At 46.9% G+C, this 18708-nt stretch overlaps 1 protein-coding gene across 1 annotated transcript; it reads right to left on the bottom strand.

Annotated features, from left to right (window-relative positions):
* Positions 1–1337: 1337 nt before the first annotated feature.
* LGALSL (galectin like) lies at positions 1338–18017 on the bottom strand. Its single transcript, XM_048501464.1, has 5 exons — positions 17755–18017; positions 16886–16957; positions 16667–16755; positions 15995–16172; positions 1338–2337 (listed from the first exon to the last, which is right to left on the bottom strand). The coding sequence occupies exons 1-5, from the start codon at positions 17785–17787 to the stop codon at positions 2194–2196; spliced, it is 516 nt and encodes a 171-aa protein (XP_048357421.1). The 5' UTR covers positions 17788–18017; the 3' UTR covers positions 1338–2193.
* Between the last annotated feature and the right edge of the window lie 691 nt (positions 18018–18708).

The following is an 18708-nucleotide window of genomic DNA, read 5'->3' as shown; positions in this document are numbered from 1 at the left end:
GCCAAGGAAATCCAGGATTGCTACACAAAGGCAAGCAATGCAAACCACCGCTGAATATATCTTGCTTTGAAACCCTCAAGGGATCACTGTAAGTCGGTTGCGACTTGACGGCACTTTCTACCACCATCACTTCGTATGGTGCGGTGCCCGAAAACAAGGGCACTGCTATCAGCCTCTGTAGGCGAAGAAGGCAAATTTTCATGATTCTGAGAGGACAGAGCTTCTGCAAATGGCACCGTGGAGCTACTGCAGGCTGGAACAGACCTCTTCGTAGGCTGCACACAAGTTAACTGGGAGAATGAGACTCAAGGGTCACGAAAAAGGGGTCCGATCCTAAATTTACAGGGTTCCTAAATGAAATTAAAAACCTGACCTAGCGCCTGACTCAAATGAATTACATGTGAACGGAATGATCAACTAAACCTAGAATTAGTGTTTTAGTGTTTTCCTTGTTAGCTGACACTGACCCTGGTGTTACTTTGGCTGTAGCTAAATTTCCAGTGGCAGGGGCTTCTATGTGAGGATGGAAATAGAAGATGGCGGCTGTAAGATGGACTCTGTCCAAGAACACTAGATCATGGGATGGTAGAAAAACTGGAGAGAAGTTCTAATTTTAAATCCTGGTTCAAGCCACCTTGGTCATTTTAAAACTGGTGCGCTAGAAAACCTTCTCCATAATGACTTTTAAAGCCCTTTTAAAGGTTTTTAAAAATAACATACATACATGTTAATTCCTGGAACTATGACACTGTTCAATTCTGTTACAGCTCACCATAAAATACTGTCCAAAGGGTATCAATGGGATTGGTTTTTACACAACCTGTGAAGTACCAGGGTATTCATTCCGTAATAACTCAGCGATGACACAGTTACAATAATTTAACAACTACTTCCTGTGCAAATGTTTTTGATTTGCCTACATTATCCATCTGGCAGCTTAGAAAGGCCAAATATTTGCTCTTGACGATACCAAGAATTGTATTCTCTCACCAAAAAGGACAGTTGCGTCAGCAGGCTGGTTGTCTGTGAAGAAAATACACACACGCAATGTGTGCCACTAAACCTAGCCTCCTGATCATCCATTAGCTCTGAGAGCCCATTACAACATTTTGCCAAGCAATTTTGGGTGAAGACCCAAAGCAGCCCGGCTTTCATTAATTATGGGGGCACCAGCTTTCCAAATACCAAAAGGACATATTTTCAAAACCATATGTGAACATTTACCCATTCAACATTTGTACATTCAGAAAGTTTATCCTTTTCTGTGCTTCACTGTCCCGTAACAGCGTTCCAATTAACACATCAACACAATGAATATCAATAAATAAACTAGAACAAAGCTTTCAAAAATAATATTAATATTACATTGTGCAAAAACATGTAATGACCTACATTCTAAGCAAATACCCTGACGAAAATACATGGGCCCAGGTGCCAGAAGCAGTTACTCGGTTTCCATAAGACCTCTCTCCTTCCTCTGGATAAAACAAGAGAAAGTGGTTGCAATCCAATGCACAGTTAAGCACGTTCAACTCTCCCCGATGCAAAGGGACTTGCATCTACTCAACAGCACGCAACCAGTTTGCCCAGCAAGATTATTGAAGTCCTTGGGACTTTTTTTGCTCTTGATTTTAACAAGATTATTTTTAATGACCTGAATAATGACTTCTGTATTTGGCCCTCTTGGTGTGATTTGTGTTACACTTACACTAATTCACTTCAGTGCAGGCACAGTATTTGCAAAAGAAAACATTTTTTTTCTCTTTCCTTGCTGTTCGGTGACAGGTTTTAGCACTTAGTTCCAAAATTTCCCTTTACAGGGAGGAGGAAAAAACTTCTGCAGTTTAGACAACGAAGTAACTCTTTCAGAATCCGTTATAATTTGATTATCCAGGCAGGGTTAGGCTACATTTTTAAGATCCAAAAAGGGGAGAACGTCTCAGTACCGGTTCACAATCAATCTCTTTCTTCATTGGGGCAAACAGCGCTTCAGTTCATCGACAATATTCTTTGCTGCTCGCAGGAGTGAAACTGTTATGCTCGGCCTGTTAAAAGATGTGTCGTGATAAAGTTGGCACTGCTCCTTCAGGTAGATGTTCACAGCTCCTGAGCCTGTTTGGAATCTTAAAGTTTTGGTTTTCATCTTTTTGTTTTTGTTTTTCTATTTTTCCTTTAGCTAAAAAAAACACAAGGTCAACCGAGTTTAGTAATTTGTAGATCGCCATTGATCTTTATCGTGTCAATAGCTGACAACTTCTCGATACGATGGTAAAAATCAAAAAGCTGGTGTCCATCCACGAATATCCTAAAACGAGGGTGCTCACAAAGTATTTCAACCTGTAAGAAATAAACAATGAACCAGGATCACAATTTTAGTTAGCGGAAACATGGCACAGCACTCAAATAACATGACTATTGCACAGTACTCAAATAACATGACTATTTCACAGTACTCAAATAACATGGAACTACTGTCCATTTTATATTGTCTTGAGTACCTACGGGACAACTGCTGTCAATTATATCTTATTTACACTTGACAACGAACTTTGTTTGGTACATCATGTGTACAATTATCGTGATCTTGTGAACTACAATCATATAATCACACGGCCCCTTCGATCAAGCGTGCGCCTGGATGTGGGAGATCTGGAAGAATCGGGGACATGAAATCCTACTCACAGAAGCACTAGGAACCACTAGGGTCAGACTATAGTCTCTTAGTTCCTGCTTGCCATCAGTAGCACAGAATCATGAGCTACTTTATAAAGCTACTAATGCAAGGAATGATACGTACTAGGCACAATTCTTTCTGAAAATGATTCACAAAGTAAAAATGTCAGAGCACCAATTAACAAAATATCAAAACGACGACAGGTAAATAATGGCATGTCCCCTGGAGTATCAGTCTGCTCACGATAGCAAACTCCTGCTGCCATGAGAATCCCAAGACACAACAGTAGTGGCTCATGCCACCACATAGAGATGGGCCAAACAACTCTAGAAACCTTGGCATGGATAAGGGCCATAAAATACTGGCTGCGTATACATTTTCTAGTGGGATCCAATAGCTATATTCCCTCTCTGTTATCAGATCACTTTATTTCAGAATGGTATACTTTGATCTTTAGAAAGGTGGAAGCTATTGGTTTCCCCTTGGAATCACTCCTTATGCTCACAAAGGTGGAAGCCTTCAGACTAGTTAAGAATAGGCTCTTGGATCTTGATTTTCATAATTTGACTCTTGCTGCCAAGACAACCTGTTCTCCGACTACATTATTAATCCCATGCGAGCGTGGAATTATGGCAGCATATCTTCGTCTGCTGATTAATCCTACCCAGAGGAGAGCCTTGGCTACTGCAAGATGTAATGTGCTGCCATCATCTCTGCTGGAGGGAAGATTTAAGAATATGGAACGTTCTAAAAGAGTTTGTTCATGTGATATGACTACGGTTGAAACTTGACCATTCTTGTTTCTGCGTCTCTAAATACAATAAGATACGCATGAAATACATGAATTCCATTTTCTTGCAATGTTCTCAGTGGCATGAGTGTTATAAGATACCCAATCTCCTGAACAGCTCTGATGTGCTCTTTTGTGAAACTGTTGCAAAGTTTATACTGGAAATTAGTAGTTTTAACTGCATTTCTTAACCTTGTTTTGTTTTAAAATTTTGTCCTGTTTTAAATGCCAATAAAGGCTTGTGTTGTTGTGGCTCATGCCGCCAATATAAATCAATAATCGATTATATTATTGCAAAATTACTGCATGGCTGTGTCACTTGTTGATTATGACTATAAATCCAACTCTTCCTCTTCTAGTCCTTTCTGAAAATGGGTCCCCTGCAAGGTTTCTTGGGAAACAACCCAGAAAGTCAAGCTTTTCCCTAGAATTCTGTGAGAGAGAGCAGCAAAAAATAAGCCACCTTTGATGACAAGGGTTCTACTACGGAAATCAAAGAGGGTCTCCTGACACCTGACTGGATGAAAAACGAATTAGAGACCACATTTAAATTTTGGGGAGCTCTTTAGAGGAAGAGCCGAGCATTGTGACGAGCAAACAAAAGCCGAACTAAAGTCCTCATTTCACCCACTAGCAGGGCCAGCATCAGAATACCTTGAGGTGGAGCAGGAGCCAAGCCCAGGTCTTCTGCCGCTGCCCTCCACCCGCTCGGCTCCCTGCAGCCCATCTGCTTGTTGTGAGTGTTGGAATTTTCAGCTTTGCTTACATGCTGCTGCAGCAGCAGCAGCAGCAGCAGCAGCAGCAGCGAATGCTGGGATATCTGTACAAACATTCTAAAGATGTTGGTAGTTCCTCTTCTGCTCCCTGAGTGACTGAGAGAAAGATGTTCTCTGTGTACTGCTAACCAATGCTACGTAAAATTGCCTTTGACTAAGATACTGTATAAGCTGGCTATCACAACCAACATTGTCACAATGTTTGTAACAACATTGTAACAACGATGAGCCGTGAATGAAACGATGTATATGTGATACACACACACACACACACACACACACACACACACACACACACACACACACACACACACACACACACAGAGGCTCCTTCCGCACACGCAAAATAATGCGTTTTCAAACCACTTTCACAATTGTTTGCAAGTGAATTTTGCTATTCCGCACAGTTTCAAAGAGCACCGAAAGCAGTTTGAAAGTGCATTATTCTGCATGTGCAGAATGAGCCACACAAAGTTTACTTTTCTGCCAAAGTCCAGTTCTCTTTATAAAGAATGGTTTCACACAAAGTTTACTTTTCTCTCTTGGTTAAAAGTCAAGTTCTCTTTATATTTATGAACTTTCTGAGGAAAAACGGCTGGTCTTTTGAAAGACGACTATTCTTATTTAACATGCCACACAATCCACCTTTCTGCTCGTTACTCTGCTTGACAGGATTATATATTATAAATATACCTGTTGCCCTTCAGTGCGCTTGCACACCGCTCACATTTCCAGCTGCACACGCTGCCCAACATACTCTGGGAAGGTTAGGCCAGCATGGGGAGGACTGGAGAATGAGCAGACGTATGGGGGAAAGCAAGATGGTTTTCAGTGGGGGAGGAGAATGCAGGCAAGTAGACAGGGAGGCGTGAATAGGAGGACATAATGGCAAGCAAGCAAAATAGCTTCTCTGGGACATTCTCTGCCCTGAATCCACCGAAACCTGAAACTGGTCCTACTCCCTAGATCTTATAGCAGACTTCTCCAGTTGGGAGCGCACGACACCTCTCATGCCGCAAATCAGAAGGGAGAGGGAAAATAGCCATATACACATATAATAAAGACGGGCTGCACAGAGTTTCTGAGACATACACCGTGTTACTCAAACCGACCCTGCAAATCCCCGCTCAGTCTTCCACTCTGACTAGCCAGGATCGGCAACTTACTGATGCCAAGTGTGCGGAATCGGCACCGAAAAACACATTTCCCATAATTCTTTACTTGCACTTTTGTATTGGATAGTATGGCGACACTCCAGAGGTTATAGACATATCTTATCAGTTTCCTTCGCCAGCATGGCCAATTGGCCATGCTGGAAGGGGCTGATGGGAATTGTAGTCCATAACATCTGGAGTGCCAAAGGTTTGCCACCAAGGATGTAGAGCAATAGTTTGGGTTTTTTTTTTAAACCGTGCTCCTTTGACTGTTTTATGCTGTTATGCTGTTTTATGATTTAATTAATCTTTTAATTTGTGAGCTACCTCAAGGATACATTCTCCGGACAGGTGGTATCTACAATTTTTAAAATTAATAACACAAAGGCGTAATGCAATGCCATAGTGAATTTCTTTGTCTACCCCAGTGCAGAGGAGATTCTATTCAAGGGAACAGAAAAAAAGCTCTGATTGGCTTGAGACACGTTTGGACTGTAGCCCAGATCTTTGTAAGCACGTTTATTTACAAAAGGAATATTTTTCTCATGCGCTTCAAGCTTCAGGCCTATGCACAGTGGAATGGGATAAATCTCATCGAAACAGTGCACAAAACACTGCAGCTCAGTGTACTATGAATGCCTGCTTGTGGTAACATGTCCACCGGAGTAAGGAGCAATAATCTGGCACTAACTGCTCAATTACATTTGACATTTAGTGCACAGTTAATTTTTGTGTGTGGTGGTGTAAACGGCAGGGATGAGTCACCGAAAAGCCTTGTTTTACCCCAAAACTTCCCAGGTTATTCGGCAGAGCTAAATAGTCTGGGAGTCTGACACAGTTTCAACTGAATGCTGGACTCTGGCATTTAGTTGGAAGTTCTCTCTCTCAGCCCCCTGCCCCCCCCACAAAGAACTTGGGATCAGGTGGCTGTAGGGAGCAGCCCATGTGGACTTGAGAAGAGACCATGGAAAGAACCAACATTGTTTGGGTTTGGGTTTTTAAACCATAAAACATTCAGCAAAGGCTGAATAAAGCCAATGGGTATCAGCTTTACCAAAATTTTTTCCAGATTTTTAATTACCTGAACCTGAAATTTACCAAGCACAATTATTTCTGCTCTGCCCTAGTAAACAACTGATGCCTTCACCTGGCTGACCAGATCTCGTCAGATCTTGGAAGCTAAGCAGGTTTTTCTCCCGCAACAAAGGAACACTTGCTATGTTTTCCGGCAAAGTGAAGTGAAGGGCTTGAGCGAGTGGTTACCTATGCCTAGACAAAATTCCGTTCTATTGTGGAATTGATGAGTTTCTTCCATCCTTCCCTCCCTCCTCCGTGGCCTTTCCTCAGTCTCTCATTTCTTCAAACGGAGGGGGAACATTTTTATAGGGGTCTCTGGTACCTCTTGCCACCCAATCCCTGCACCAAATGGGTACCCTGTTTCCCCGAATATAAGACATCCCCAGAAAATAAGACGTAGTAGAGGTTTTGCTAAAGTGTGAAATACAAGGCATCCCCCAAAAGTAAGACGTAGCAAAGTTTTTGTTTGGAAGCATGCCCGACGAACACAACACAGAAAAATAAGACATCCCCTGAAAATAAGACATAGTGCATCTTTGGGAGCAAAAATTAATATAAGACACTGTCTTATTTTCGGGGAAACACGGTAGCAAGTCAAAACAAGATTTGTCTGTCCAGACTCCAATTTGTGATTTGTTCCTGTTCTTCCATATGCACAATTCAGTCCCACAGTGAGTCTCCAGACAAAGCAAGCAACGTTTTAATATGCTAGCCAAAGTACAGCCACAAAAAAACAAATTAGATGGACTTTCACCAAGGTTTCCTTCCATCTTAACATCGCTATTCCTTAAAAATGTGGAAACCGCAGAATCCACTTGCGGAATCCACTGCGCCCCGGCAGACTAACACGAGTGGTTACCTGGCCTGTGTCTGGGTCTAACCTCAGATGCTGACTTTGTATTCAAAGTGGCAACTCTCCCTCACGCTTTCTTCAGGAGGTATAATAACAACACAGCAGGTAATGCAAGCAATTATAATAATTGGGGTTGCTTGGAATCTGGGCGTTTTAGCTGTTCCTAAGAACAAAGCAACATTCAGTCCAGGGGTAGATCAGACGACTCCTCACGAGCAGACTCAACACAGTACATTGTTCTATTTAAACAACTGCATTTACCAAATCCCCCTCAAGGCGCTGCTCACAAAAAAACCCCTGAACTTGTATATCTAGAATAGTGAGAGTTGCCAGATAAAAGGTGTAGACATACAAGCAAAGGGAAACAGGCATCGCAGCAACGCCACAACCACACTTCTGGACAAACCAGGAAATGACGTCATTGTTTTAGCACAACACTCCAACATTCCACCCAACTGAATCCTAGAACATCGCACTGACATCATTTCCAGGAAATGACATCACAGCATCTCCGCAATGCCGATTTGCCCTCATTTTCTCCCTGCTGACCTATTGAGTGGAGGCAGGCACCCAGGGATTCAAGACATATGTATACCATACAATTTTTAAAAAATAACAGCTCACAGTTTTTCCTCACTGGGCATTAGTGATAATCACTCACCTATATTTTTAGATAATGGCTGGGATAGTAATGGTTTTCCCACTGGATTAAGGGGGAGGAAGGGCACTGTCAGCAGCCGATTCCTCGCTGCAACCCCACCTGATATCCCACAATTCTCGGCACACTCTGTGGGGGAGTCAAAAGGAATCCCTCTTCTGCCTCGCATAGAGGAGAAGCTGGCGGGACTCAACATTATGAATGCAAGCAGCTACCATCAAACCCAGGGAGACAATTGAAACGGGGCCTTTCCCACCTACCACGGAAATTTTGGAAAAGTGGTGGAACTCTCAATGGTGGAACTCTCGATGGTGAAATTTTGGAAAAATGGTGGAACTCTCAATGGTGGAACTCTCAATGGTGGAACTCTCTCAATGGTGAAATTTTAGAAAAATGGTGGAACTCTCAATGGTGGAACTCTCTCAATGGTGAAATTTTGGGAAAATGGTGGAACTCTCAATGGTGGAACTCTCAAATAAAACCTGGGGCCTGGCTCAATTCTACAGGGCCCGTAAGGTGGAGATGTTCCACCAAGCCCATGGTTGAAGCGGCAACGGTTATATCATGGCTGGCCTCTCTATCCCTACTGTTATCCTGCATATTTACTTATTTCGCTATTTGTCTGCATAGTCGATTATGGCTTGGTTTCTGGTTTTACTTCAAGTCGCTCCTTTCGGGGGGTGGTCACCCTGGGAACGAGAATTTTTAATGTAGCAACTGTAGCGCCAATTAGGAAGTCTGATGGATAGGGGTTTAAAATTAGTTTATGTATTTTAATCATTAACATTTTTGTGTTGTTAGCTGCCCCGAGCCTGAACTTGGTCAGGAAGGGATATAAATCTAATAAAACAAATAAATGTGTGTGTGTTTATAAGCATGAATCATATTACACTTGCTGGGCTTATCTCGAGCCCTAGACAAGGCCCCTTGATGGCTTGAAGGTTTTCACGTACACGTATTTATTTATTTCGTCTATTTATACCCTGCCTTTCTTCCCAGGGGGGACTCCAAAGCAGCCCACACTGTTCTCCTTTCCTCTGTTTCATCCTCACAACACCCCCATGAGGTAGGCTAGGATGCGAGTGTGTGACTGGCCCAAAAATTGCCCAGTGAGTTTCCACGGCACCGTGGGGTCCTGAACCAGGGTTTCTCAGATGGTAATCCAACACTTTCGCTACACTACACTGACTCTCATCCAGATTCAGAAGCAGGCATCTACGCATTCCTCAGAACAGATAGGTCTGTTTGCAATGAAATGATCCCATAGCAAGTGAATTTGGATCAATTCAATTCAATTCAATAAGCCCTTATTAGCATATACACGATAGTATAAAAATACAGTTCCAGTTAAAAAGTGAATAGTAAAAAGCTTCGCGTTTGTCATACATTCAGTTTACAAACTTCTGACAAAAACTTCGCCATTATAAGGCAACAATGAAAATCCTGACAATTTAAAAGCGTAACTACTTTATCTGATTCAGTATAATCAATCATAGGGTCTATAGCTTGGGATAACAGGCTGGATCGGAGTTCTTGGTATAATAAGCAGTTCAGGAGAATGTGTGGGATGGAATCCAGCTGTCCTGTGCTACAGGTACAGAACCTCTTATCGCTTGGAAGACCTTTAAGTCTTCCTCTAGGTAGCGGAGATGGCATGATGTTAAATCTAGCCAGCATATAGGCTCTCCTGTGTATGCGATTTGTGAGCGCTGTAATGTAATAGGCTGGGTATCCCTGCGTGAACGGAATTGACATATTTGTTGGTGAACAAGATTTATTTGCCAAGGTCTGCAGTTGTTGATAGTCCATTGCTAACAGCCTCTCTTTAATGAGGGCAAAAGTTTCAGTAAAGGTTAGCATATTGAAGGAGTCACTGTCAGAATTTGGATCTCATGAGAACCGCACAAGAGAGTACAGATCTCCTTTGATTGACAAGGGTGGATACGGCAGCAGAGGAAGAGCAAAGACCTTCTCTTCCAGCTCTCTTACCCACCTGTGAAATATTTTGCACGACAGTATCACATCTAGTACATCCATGGATCACACCACCCTGATCTGTAACTACCGGTAGGGCTTATTTTGGGAGTAGGGCTTATATTTTAAGCCTCCTCCAAAAATCCTGAAAAATCATGATGGTGCTTAATTTTCGGGGTAGGTCTTATTTTCGGGAAACCACGGTAACACACTGGGTCGGCGAAGGGAAATATCCCGATTTGAGCAAGAACTGTGCACAAGTCCTGTCCCTAAAGCGGGGTTGTCCCATGTTATTTCCCTCATCCCGGGTTTTTAAAAAAACGCTAAAATACTGATCTTTTCCAAAAATCCCGCACCGAACCCGCTTCCGTGAGAAAACCGCGGGCGCCTGAACGGTTTATTTTCCCTGCCCCGCCATTCGTTCTCCCTGCCTTACATCACGTCAGTCTCGTTTCTGCTGAGCCACTGACCAGCGTGGCAGCTCGAAATTTCAGAAACGTCCCCCTAAGCATGTTCTCTCCCCTTGGCAATGGCTGTAAGCACCATTTTAGCCAAATATGTACAGCAGTGATTCCCAACCAGGGTTCTGTGGTACCCTGGGGTACCATGAGCATGTCCCAGGGGTACCATGAAAATGCTACCGCCTGCCCCCCACCCCCACCGGAATCAAATGGATTTTGAAGGGGGGGAGGGTTGGAAACCTCATGGGCTTCCTTTAAACAACATTGAAAAACGACATTGTTTTATTTGCCTAAATTTGGTGTGGAGTGGGGGGGGGTAGATTTAAAGGGAGCTCTCCCTTTAAATCCCCCCAATTCATGCCGAATTTAGGCAAACAAACAACGTGGCTGTCAACGCTGCTTCCCCTCCCCCACAACACTCCTTCCACCTACTGGCCAAAAATGGGGAAAAAAACCTTAAAAAATGCAAAAAAAAAAAGAACCTCAAGGTTACCCTGAGATATGAAGAGCGAGGTCAAGGGTACCACGACATCGAAAAGGTTGGGAAACACTGATGTACAGCAATGGATTCACAACAAACACGGTCCTTGACAGCAATGGCCCTGTTTCCTTTCCTTTTTATTTTTTGGGTGCTCAGAGCATGTAGTTAGGCAGAATCACACCTTTGGACGTGGATGAAACATATTGCTTTGCTCCCTTTTTGGACAGATTTTATCATTTTGTATATCAAGAAGAAGAAGAAGAGTTTGGGTTTATATCCCCCCTTTCTCTCCTGCAGGAGACTCAAAAGGGCTGACCATCTCCTTGCCCTTCCCCCCTCACAACAAACACCCTGTGAGCTAGGTGGGGCTGAGAGAGCTCCGAGAAGCTGTGATTAGCCCAAGGTCACCCAGCTGGCGTGTGTGGGAGTGCACAGGCTAATCTGAATTCCCCAGATAAGCCTCCACAGCTCAGGTGGCAGAGCTGGGAATCAAACCCGGTTCCTCCAGATTAGATACACGAGCTCTTAACCTCCTACGCCACTGCTGCTCCTACGCTCACAATGTAAAGGGGGGGTGGGTGTTGCATGCTTCAGGTTTACATGTGTTGTGCTTTCAAAGCCCAAAGTTTTTTTTTTCCACACTGGAGAAATGGGACTAGAGAGGTCCTGCTTGACCTCCTGGGTTGCCGTAGATTCTCCACAAATCGGAAGCATTCCCTTAGCAGAGGGCGGGAGTGAGCGGAAGGGGGGCTGAGTTGGTGGAACAGCCAATCAGAATGCAGGGAAAATGGGATGTTGGCACCTGCGCTTTGCATTGTAAAAAAAGAAAAGAAAAGCGAGTTCGTGTGAAGGGGCAGAAAGAAAACAAACTATTTCCTTCACAGAAAAAGGGCACTCACGCGAAGGACAAAAATGGAATAAAACAGACCCCGATTCTAAAATACCGAATGTAACCTGTTATTATTATGCTGTGTGGCATCGACCAATATTAAAACACCAGCCACTGGACTGGGGAAGCATAAAAGCTATTTGTTAAACAGAAGCAGACTTTTAAAAAACTGGTAAGATAAACCAGGGGCCACTCCAGAAAATGCCCTGTCTCTAGCCACCGCCTGCTTCACCTCTGAAGGCAGGGGCACAGAGAACAGGGCTAGAGAGGCATTCGAAACTGGAGGTCTGAATTGTACAGGAGGAAATCATCCTTTAGACAGTTAACCACACCATGCTGGCTCTTAAAAGCCAAATGTTCAGTATGACCTCTGTTTGATTTTCAAATATTCCTCAATTGAAATGTCGGGTGGACCACGTTTGATTACAGTCTGCTATATATTTTTGGTAATAAAAAAGGGGATTGTGTTGGTATTTAAAAACAACAAAGGTAAAGAGCAAAATAGATAAACTGTGAATCAATAAGCTGTGCGTTTGTTTTGTGGGTCTGAATTCTGAATTCTTCCGAAGCACATAAAATGAGGACAATGTATATAAAACCGGAAAGCGCAGAGACAGCTGCAATGAGCCACTGAATTGCCTAGTAACCGCTTCAAACGGAGCATGTTCTTAATTTAGGTTTATAATAATGCAAACCAGAATGGTTGCTTCACCACAAAATAACTGCACCTTTCATGTACGGCAGCATTTACTGCATCTGAAGTTTCTAGACAAGGAGCCAAGAGATATTTGCATCAAGGCAGATTCACAGAGAATTAAAGTCAGCAGGTTCGAGTTAATGGCTCGGTTCATTCAGAAAGCAACCCAGGAATGCTCCATTTCCCTTTGCGGCAGAACGTTCCTCCTATAGAAGAAGACTTTTCTTCTTGTGTCGGCTCCCTTCCGCTGGGCAATAGTGCTTCTGCCAGCGAAAGAGATCCCTGAGATTTAACCTGGAGTTTATTTCAACTACGGTTAATTTGTGAAGCCGTGGTGCAGTTCCCAGTTGACTGTTTAAACCCCAGTTTGTCTCAGGCCCTTTCCCCACTTACCTTAAGCCCCGCGCTACTCTCCTCAAGTAGCGCGGGGTCCCCCGGCACTCCCCACTACAGGGGCGGCGACAATGCAGCCGCCCCGACGCTGCCGCTCTCACGCCCCCTCAGCGCATGGCATTCCTGGCGCTCCTCGAAACAGCGCCTTTGGATGACCCGCGCTCTGCGGGACGCCCGGGACCGTGCCAGAGATGCCGCGCGCTGAGAGTAGCACGCAGTAAAGGTAAGTGGGGAAACACCCCCAATTAAGGAGTGTTTCATCTCCTTTGCTATTTCCCCAGCTTCTGCAGGACTCACCTGAAGAAGAGGAAGAGTTTGGATTTATACGCCATCTTTCTCTCCTGCAAGGAGACTCGAGGTGGCTTGCAAACTCCTTTCCCTCCTCTCCCACAACAGACACCTTGTGAGGTAGGAGGGGTGGAGAGAGTTCTGAGAGAACTGTGACTGGCCCAAGGTCACCCAGCAGGCTTCATGTGGAGGAGCGGGGAAACAAATCCAGCTCACCAGACAAGAGTCCGTCGCTCGTGGGGAGGAGTAGGGAATCAAACCTGGTTCTTCAGATCAGAGCCCATTGCTCTTAACCACTAAACAACTCTGGCTCTCTGTATCCCAGTCGACACTACGGTTAAGCCAGGATCTCTCACACCTTGTACATTACTCAAAGCCACAAGGGATTACTAGCTGTGGTTAACAAACCAATTTCAAATCATGATTTCATATTCTGGCATGACGCCCCATAATAAAAAAAACCAACGGAGTGGCCTGCATTAAGGCTATCATGCCAACCATAAATTAAAGCAAGGGTTTAATTAAATGCTCTACCTTGACGTTTATGCTTAAAGTCCTAAATGGCTTGGGTCTCACCTATCTGAACTAGTGCCTATGCCCATATGAACCTGTCCGACCACCGAGGTTGAGCAGGGGGCTCTCCTGGTGGTCCTTTCCCCACCAAAGTCTGGGGGCGGGGGGGGGGCGGGAGGGAGTACGTGGGAAGGCCCAGACTATAGAACAGCCTCCCTGTGGAAATTCGCCAGGCATTTATGGGTTTCTGTGTCTGCCAAAGACCTTCCTATTCACTTATTCGGCCTTTGATCCCTTGATGCTCCCTGTGGGAGCCGCTGATCAGGGGTGGAATAGGGTATGTGGGTGGGTAATATTATGGTTAAGGCTGTTTTATATGATGATGTTTTCATCATTGTTTTTAATTTTGTAAGCCTCTCTGAGACTCCGTATAGAGCGGGGTATAAATTCCAAAAAACAAATAATGAATAAATCCCCATTTTTAAAATGTATTAACTTATTTTCACATTATTTATAGTTCACGTTTCTCACTGGGACTCAAGATGGATTACACAGAGCGAGATGTAAGTGGGTACTTCAGTGCCCGTGGGTACCACGTTGGGAATTCCTGCTTGTCACTGTTGAGCTATTTATAATGATGATGATGATGAATGCTACACCAATACATTACAATGTCCTAGGCCAGGGGTAGGGAACCTTTAACACTCAAAGAGCCATTTGGACCTGTTTTCCATGGGAAAAGAAAACACTTGGAGCCGCAAATAATTTTTGACATTTAAAATGAAGATAACACTGTATATATTGGGGTTTTTTACCTTTTACTCCGCTCATTCTGAGAAGCGCATGGATGCGTCCGCCCTGCTGCCTGCAGAGCGGGCAAGGATGGGGCCAGCAGCTCGGCCTCGCCAGCCGCTGGGAAAGTGCCCGCCCCGCTCCAACGGGGCAGGCGAGAGGGGAAGCCCGTGGCGCGGCCTAGCCAGCTGCGGGCAGTTGGTGCACCCGCCCTGCTGCCTGCAGGGCAGGCAAGGATGGGGCCGGCAGCTCGGCTCGTGGAGCCGCAGTGCAAGGGCAGAAGAGCGGTATGCGGCTCTCGAGCCGCAGGTTCCCTACCCCTGTCCTAGGCCTTTGGGTGAGGCTCAAATCGTAATGAAAGACCAACAGCCAGCTAAAGAACTGGCAGCTGTGATATTTAACAGTATCAGTAGCAGTAGCAGTAGCAGTAGAAGTAGCAGTAATAATAATAATAATAATAATAATAATAATAATAATAATAATAATAATAGGAAACTGAGGCTATTTCTGCATGGCGGCAGAAGTGGCTGTCCACCGGCATAATTAATGCCGGCGGAGCCACGGGACCATTCGCATGGTCTCGTGTGGGCGGCCCCAAAGGTGCTGCAAACTGCAGAGACGGCCGTCTGCAGGTTTTGTTTACCTTGTCTTCCCTCCAAGGCTCCAGAGGGAGGAAATGATACGCCCCCGCTGCCCTCTGACCCACGGGGGTCGGAGGGCAGTGTGGGCATGCCCCTTCTCCCTCGGGAGCCTCGGAGCAAAGACAAGGTAAACAAAACATGCAAACAGGCAGCGCCTGAAAGCTGCACCCTAACGCAGGCGCCTTCGCGCGGCACCGGCGGGAAGGCGCCGCTTTCCCAAAAACTAGCTCATGGAGCAAGTTTTGAAAGCAGCGTTTTCCTGCCATTTTGGGAAGGAGAGCACGGCGCTGCTGCAGCGCCCCAGGGATGGTGTTTTTTACCGTCCCTAGGGCGCTGTTTTTGGGCTGTGCAGAAACGGCCTGAGTGTGGTGTATCAGTTAAAGGGCCAGAAAGACCCAGGTTCAAATCCCCACTTTGCCACAGAAGCTTGCTGGGTGACCTGGGGCCAGTCATGCCCTCTTAGCTTAGCCTAAGAGGGCATGTTGTGTGGGTTGTTGTGAGGATAAAGTGGAGGAAAGGGAAACGACCTTAGCTACTTCATGTTCCCCAGTGGGGAGAAACGAAATGAAATAAATAAACATGCAACGCATCTGGATGTGTATCGTTTTCCTCACCCAGGGACTTTGGTGATGGGTAGGAAATAAATATATAGCAAATAGACAAAATATTATTATTATTATTATTATTATTATATTTATTATTTCACTGTTCCAGCCAGAGCAGGCCCAGAGTGGCTAACAATACAAACAGGCTATATAAATAGTTATTCAGACAGCCAAAGATTCCTACTGTTTAACATTCTTCGTGACATGCAGACATGAGAAAATAAACAGACCTTCTAAATCAATTATCCACGGCTGATTTACGAGCTATTAGTACTCACCCTGAAGGGCTGATCAGGGATAAATGGGAAGTATGGGAGAGACGACTGTTCTTCTCCCCATTCGCCGGATACACACGAATTCCTGAGGAACTGCCTGTCGGGGAAGATGGCTTTTAGCTCGATCGCAACGTCCGCGGGGGGATCCTCTGTGTCGCCACAGGTGAGGCTGATGTCAAAACTGCGAGGGGAACAAGATCCTTCTCATTCTCTCGAAACCAGCAACCGGATCCCAGGTGGAGCGGGTTCACCTTCCACACTTCTGCAAACCTACACATCTAAACTTGCATTCCTGGCTGTGGGCCAAGAATTATATTATGGGTAGGCCAGTGTTCATTCCTGCCTCCCGAATCTCCTTTTCCCCCTTAGAGTCACTCTATCCAAACAGAGGGTTTTCTTTCTTCCCTTACATGGACATTTATCTCTATTTAGAACCACATAATCTATGAAGCGACCCTTACAATTCACAAGGGAAAGCGGAATTTTTCCTCTCCGGGTCAGAGGGGAAGCCCGGCTCTCTCTATTTACAACTGCAGACAAAAATAGCTCATCTTCAGAACCCAAGGACGTCTGGCAGGACGCATTCTTTTTGTGGGAACGGCACGCTTTCTCGCGGTTTTGGGGCTGGGAGGCCCAGCCAATGGAAAGCGAGCCCTGCCTCTCCCGTAGGGTTACCTCTCTGGGCTGAGATCCACGATGCCCATTATTAGGATCTTCTTGCCCGGCCTCATGCCTCCTTTGATGTGCCCACAGAACGGGACAATCTGGGGAGGAAAAGGAGCACAGCACGGGGGGTCAAAACGGCACGGCCTCCAGGAAAACAGGTGCCTGTTTTGACCCCCAGACGAACAAGGGTAGGGGGTGGGGGTGAGAAAGAGAGCCAAAATTCTTTACCAGCCGTGGGAAATACACTTCCGCTTGCACCGGAGAGCCCAGCGAGTTGTTTAAATGCCCGTCTTCTATTTTCTGCAGGGGGAAAACAAGACCAAGGAAAGAAAAAACTGTGCCCGCTGCCAGCCAGAGACTGAAAGCCCCTCCTTTGTGTTTTGGCATCGGAGCCAAGGGCGGGCGGGCGGGCCGGGGAAGCCACTCGGAGCCCCAATTTCCACCCAGAGTCCATTTTATTAATTCCCCTTTGCACAACAAAAGGGTGTTGCCCATTTGGCCCAGCCAGGTGCCGTTCCAGGCGAGCCCGGTTCCCAGAAAAGGCAAACGTCTGCAGGGCCCTGAAGATGCGCGCACCCACGGGATCAAGAGGCCACCTGCATCCCGCGAGGGGGAGCAGCGAGCCCACATGACGTCCCCCCCCCCCTTCGAGGCCAGGCCTGGTTGCATTCCGACATGCTTTTCCCGTGCCAGCCCCTTGCAAAGATGCGCCGTCTGGTGGTGCGTCTGTTGCGCACCGGATCCTACCCACCAGGTCTTCTTTCCGCCTGGCTGTCCCCAAAGATCTAGCCTCCACGTTGGGGGTGAGAGTGGAGGGTCGCCCAAAGGACACCCCCCCGCTGCCCGCCCGCCCCCCCAGGCCCGGCTGCATGCTTTCCCATGCCTGCCCCTTGCAAAGATGCCGCTTGGGGGTGGGTGGCTGGTGCGTATTTGCGCACCGGATCCTGCCCGGGGCTTCTTCCAGCCCCATCGCTTTGGTTTCCATGTCTCGGCGGCGGGGGGGGGGGGAGGAGGAGGAGGAGGGGGTCGCGCACGGTAGCCGGAGCTCGCTCCCCCCCCCCGGCCGCCCCGCGTGCACGCGCGCCTCGCCCCCTTACCACCGCGTCCCGTTCGGCCACCGACCCCGCCATCTTGCCGCGCGGGCTCGGTTGGAGGGGAGAGCTGTGCCGCCGCCGCCGCCGCCGTTGGAGCTGACCTGGCAGGGCAGGGAAAGGGAGGCGGAGGCAGCGGGAGGCGGGAGCTGGCCGGGGCTGGCCCAGCCAGGCGGCACCGGAGCCGGGCGGAGCTCCGTGGCCAAGCCCCGCCGCTCGACGTGCGCGAAGGCGGAGGGAGGCCGGCGCGAGGCAGCGCCAGGAACCGGCTAGCAAAGGGCACTTTCGGCGCAGGGAAGGGAGGTGGGCGCGCCGTTTGGGGGGGGGGGGGGCTGGAAGAGTTGCCCACTCCGGATTAGGAAATGCCTGGAGATTGGGGGTGGGGAGGGGTCGGGCGCCATGCTCCAGGGGCGACCACCTGGAGATCTCCCCGTGGAGATCAAGTCCCGCCCCTCCACCCCCCCCCCCCCGGAGAAAACGGCTGCTTTGCAGGATGGGTTCCAGGGCTCCCACCTCCATCCACCCCCCCCCCCCACTATAGGCATTTCCCAAGCTGGAGCTGGCAACTCTGGCTCAGGGGTATCAGGATGGGTTCCAGGGCACCCCATCCAATCCATCCACCCCCCAAGTATAGGCATTTCCCAAGCTGGAGCTGGGAACTCTGGCTCAGGGGTATAATGCAACAGACGGCGCCAGGCGTTTTCTCTAGGGGCAATTCTGGAAGACGTCCAGGCCCCACCTGGAGGTTGGCAATCACAGGGTGGCTGGTGGGAAAGGGGACATCCCTTAAGTGGGGTGGGGCAGAGAAGAGACCGAACCTGCCGTCCTTCCAAAAGGGATGCTTTTGGATTTGGTTTCGGGCCAGGTATTTTCCCATTTGTTGTTTTAAAAGTTTTTTTTTTTTTAATTTGAGCACTTTCAAAACTTGCTGCTGTCGGACTGAGTTCTCCACCCAGTTAG

Source organism: Sphaerodactylus townsendi, linkage group LG01 (genome assembly GCF_021028975.2).
Source record: "Sphaerodactylus townsendi isolate TG3544 linkage group LG01, MPM_Stown_v2.3, whole genome shotgun sequence".
In the NCBI taxonomy this organism is placed as follows: Eukaryota; Metazoa; Chordata; class Lepidosauria; order Squamata; family Sphaerodactylidae; genus Sphaerodactylus; species Sphaerodactylus townsendi.
The sequence above is the reverse complement of the archived record's forward strand: the minus strand, read 5'-3'. Positions and strand labels throughout refer to the sequence as shown.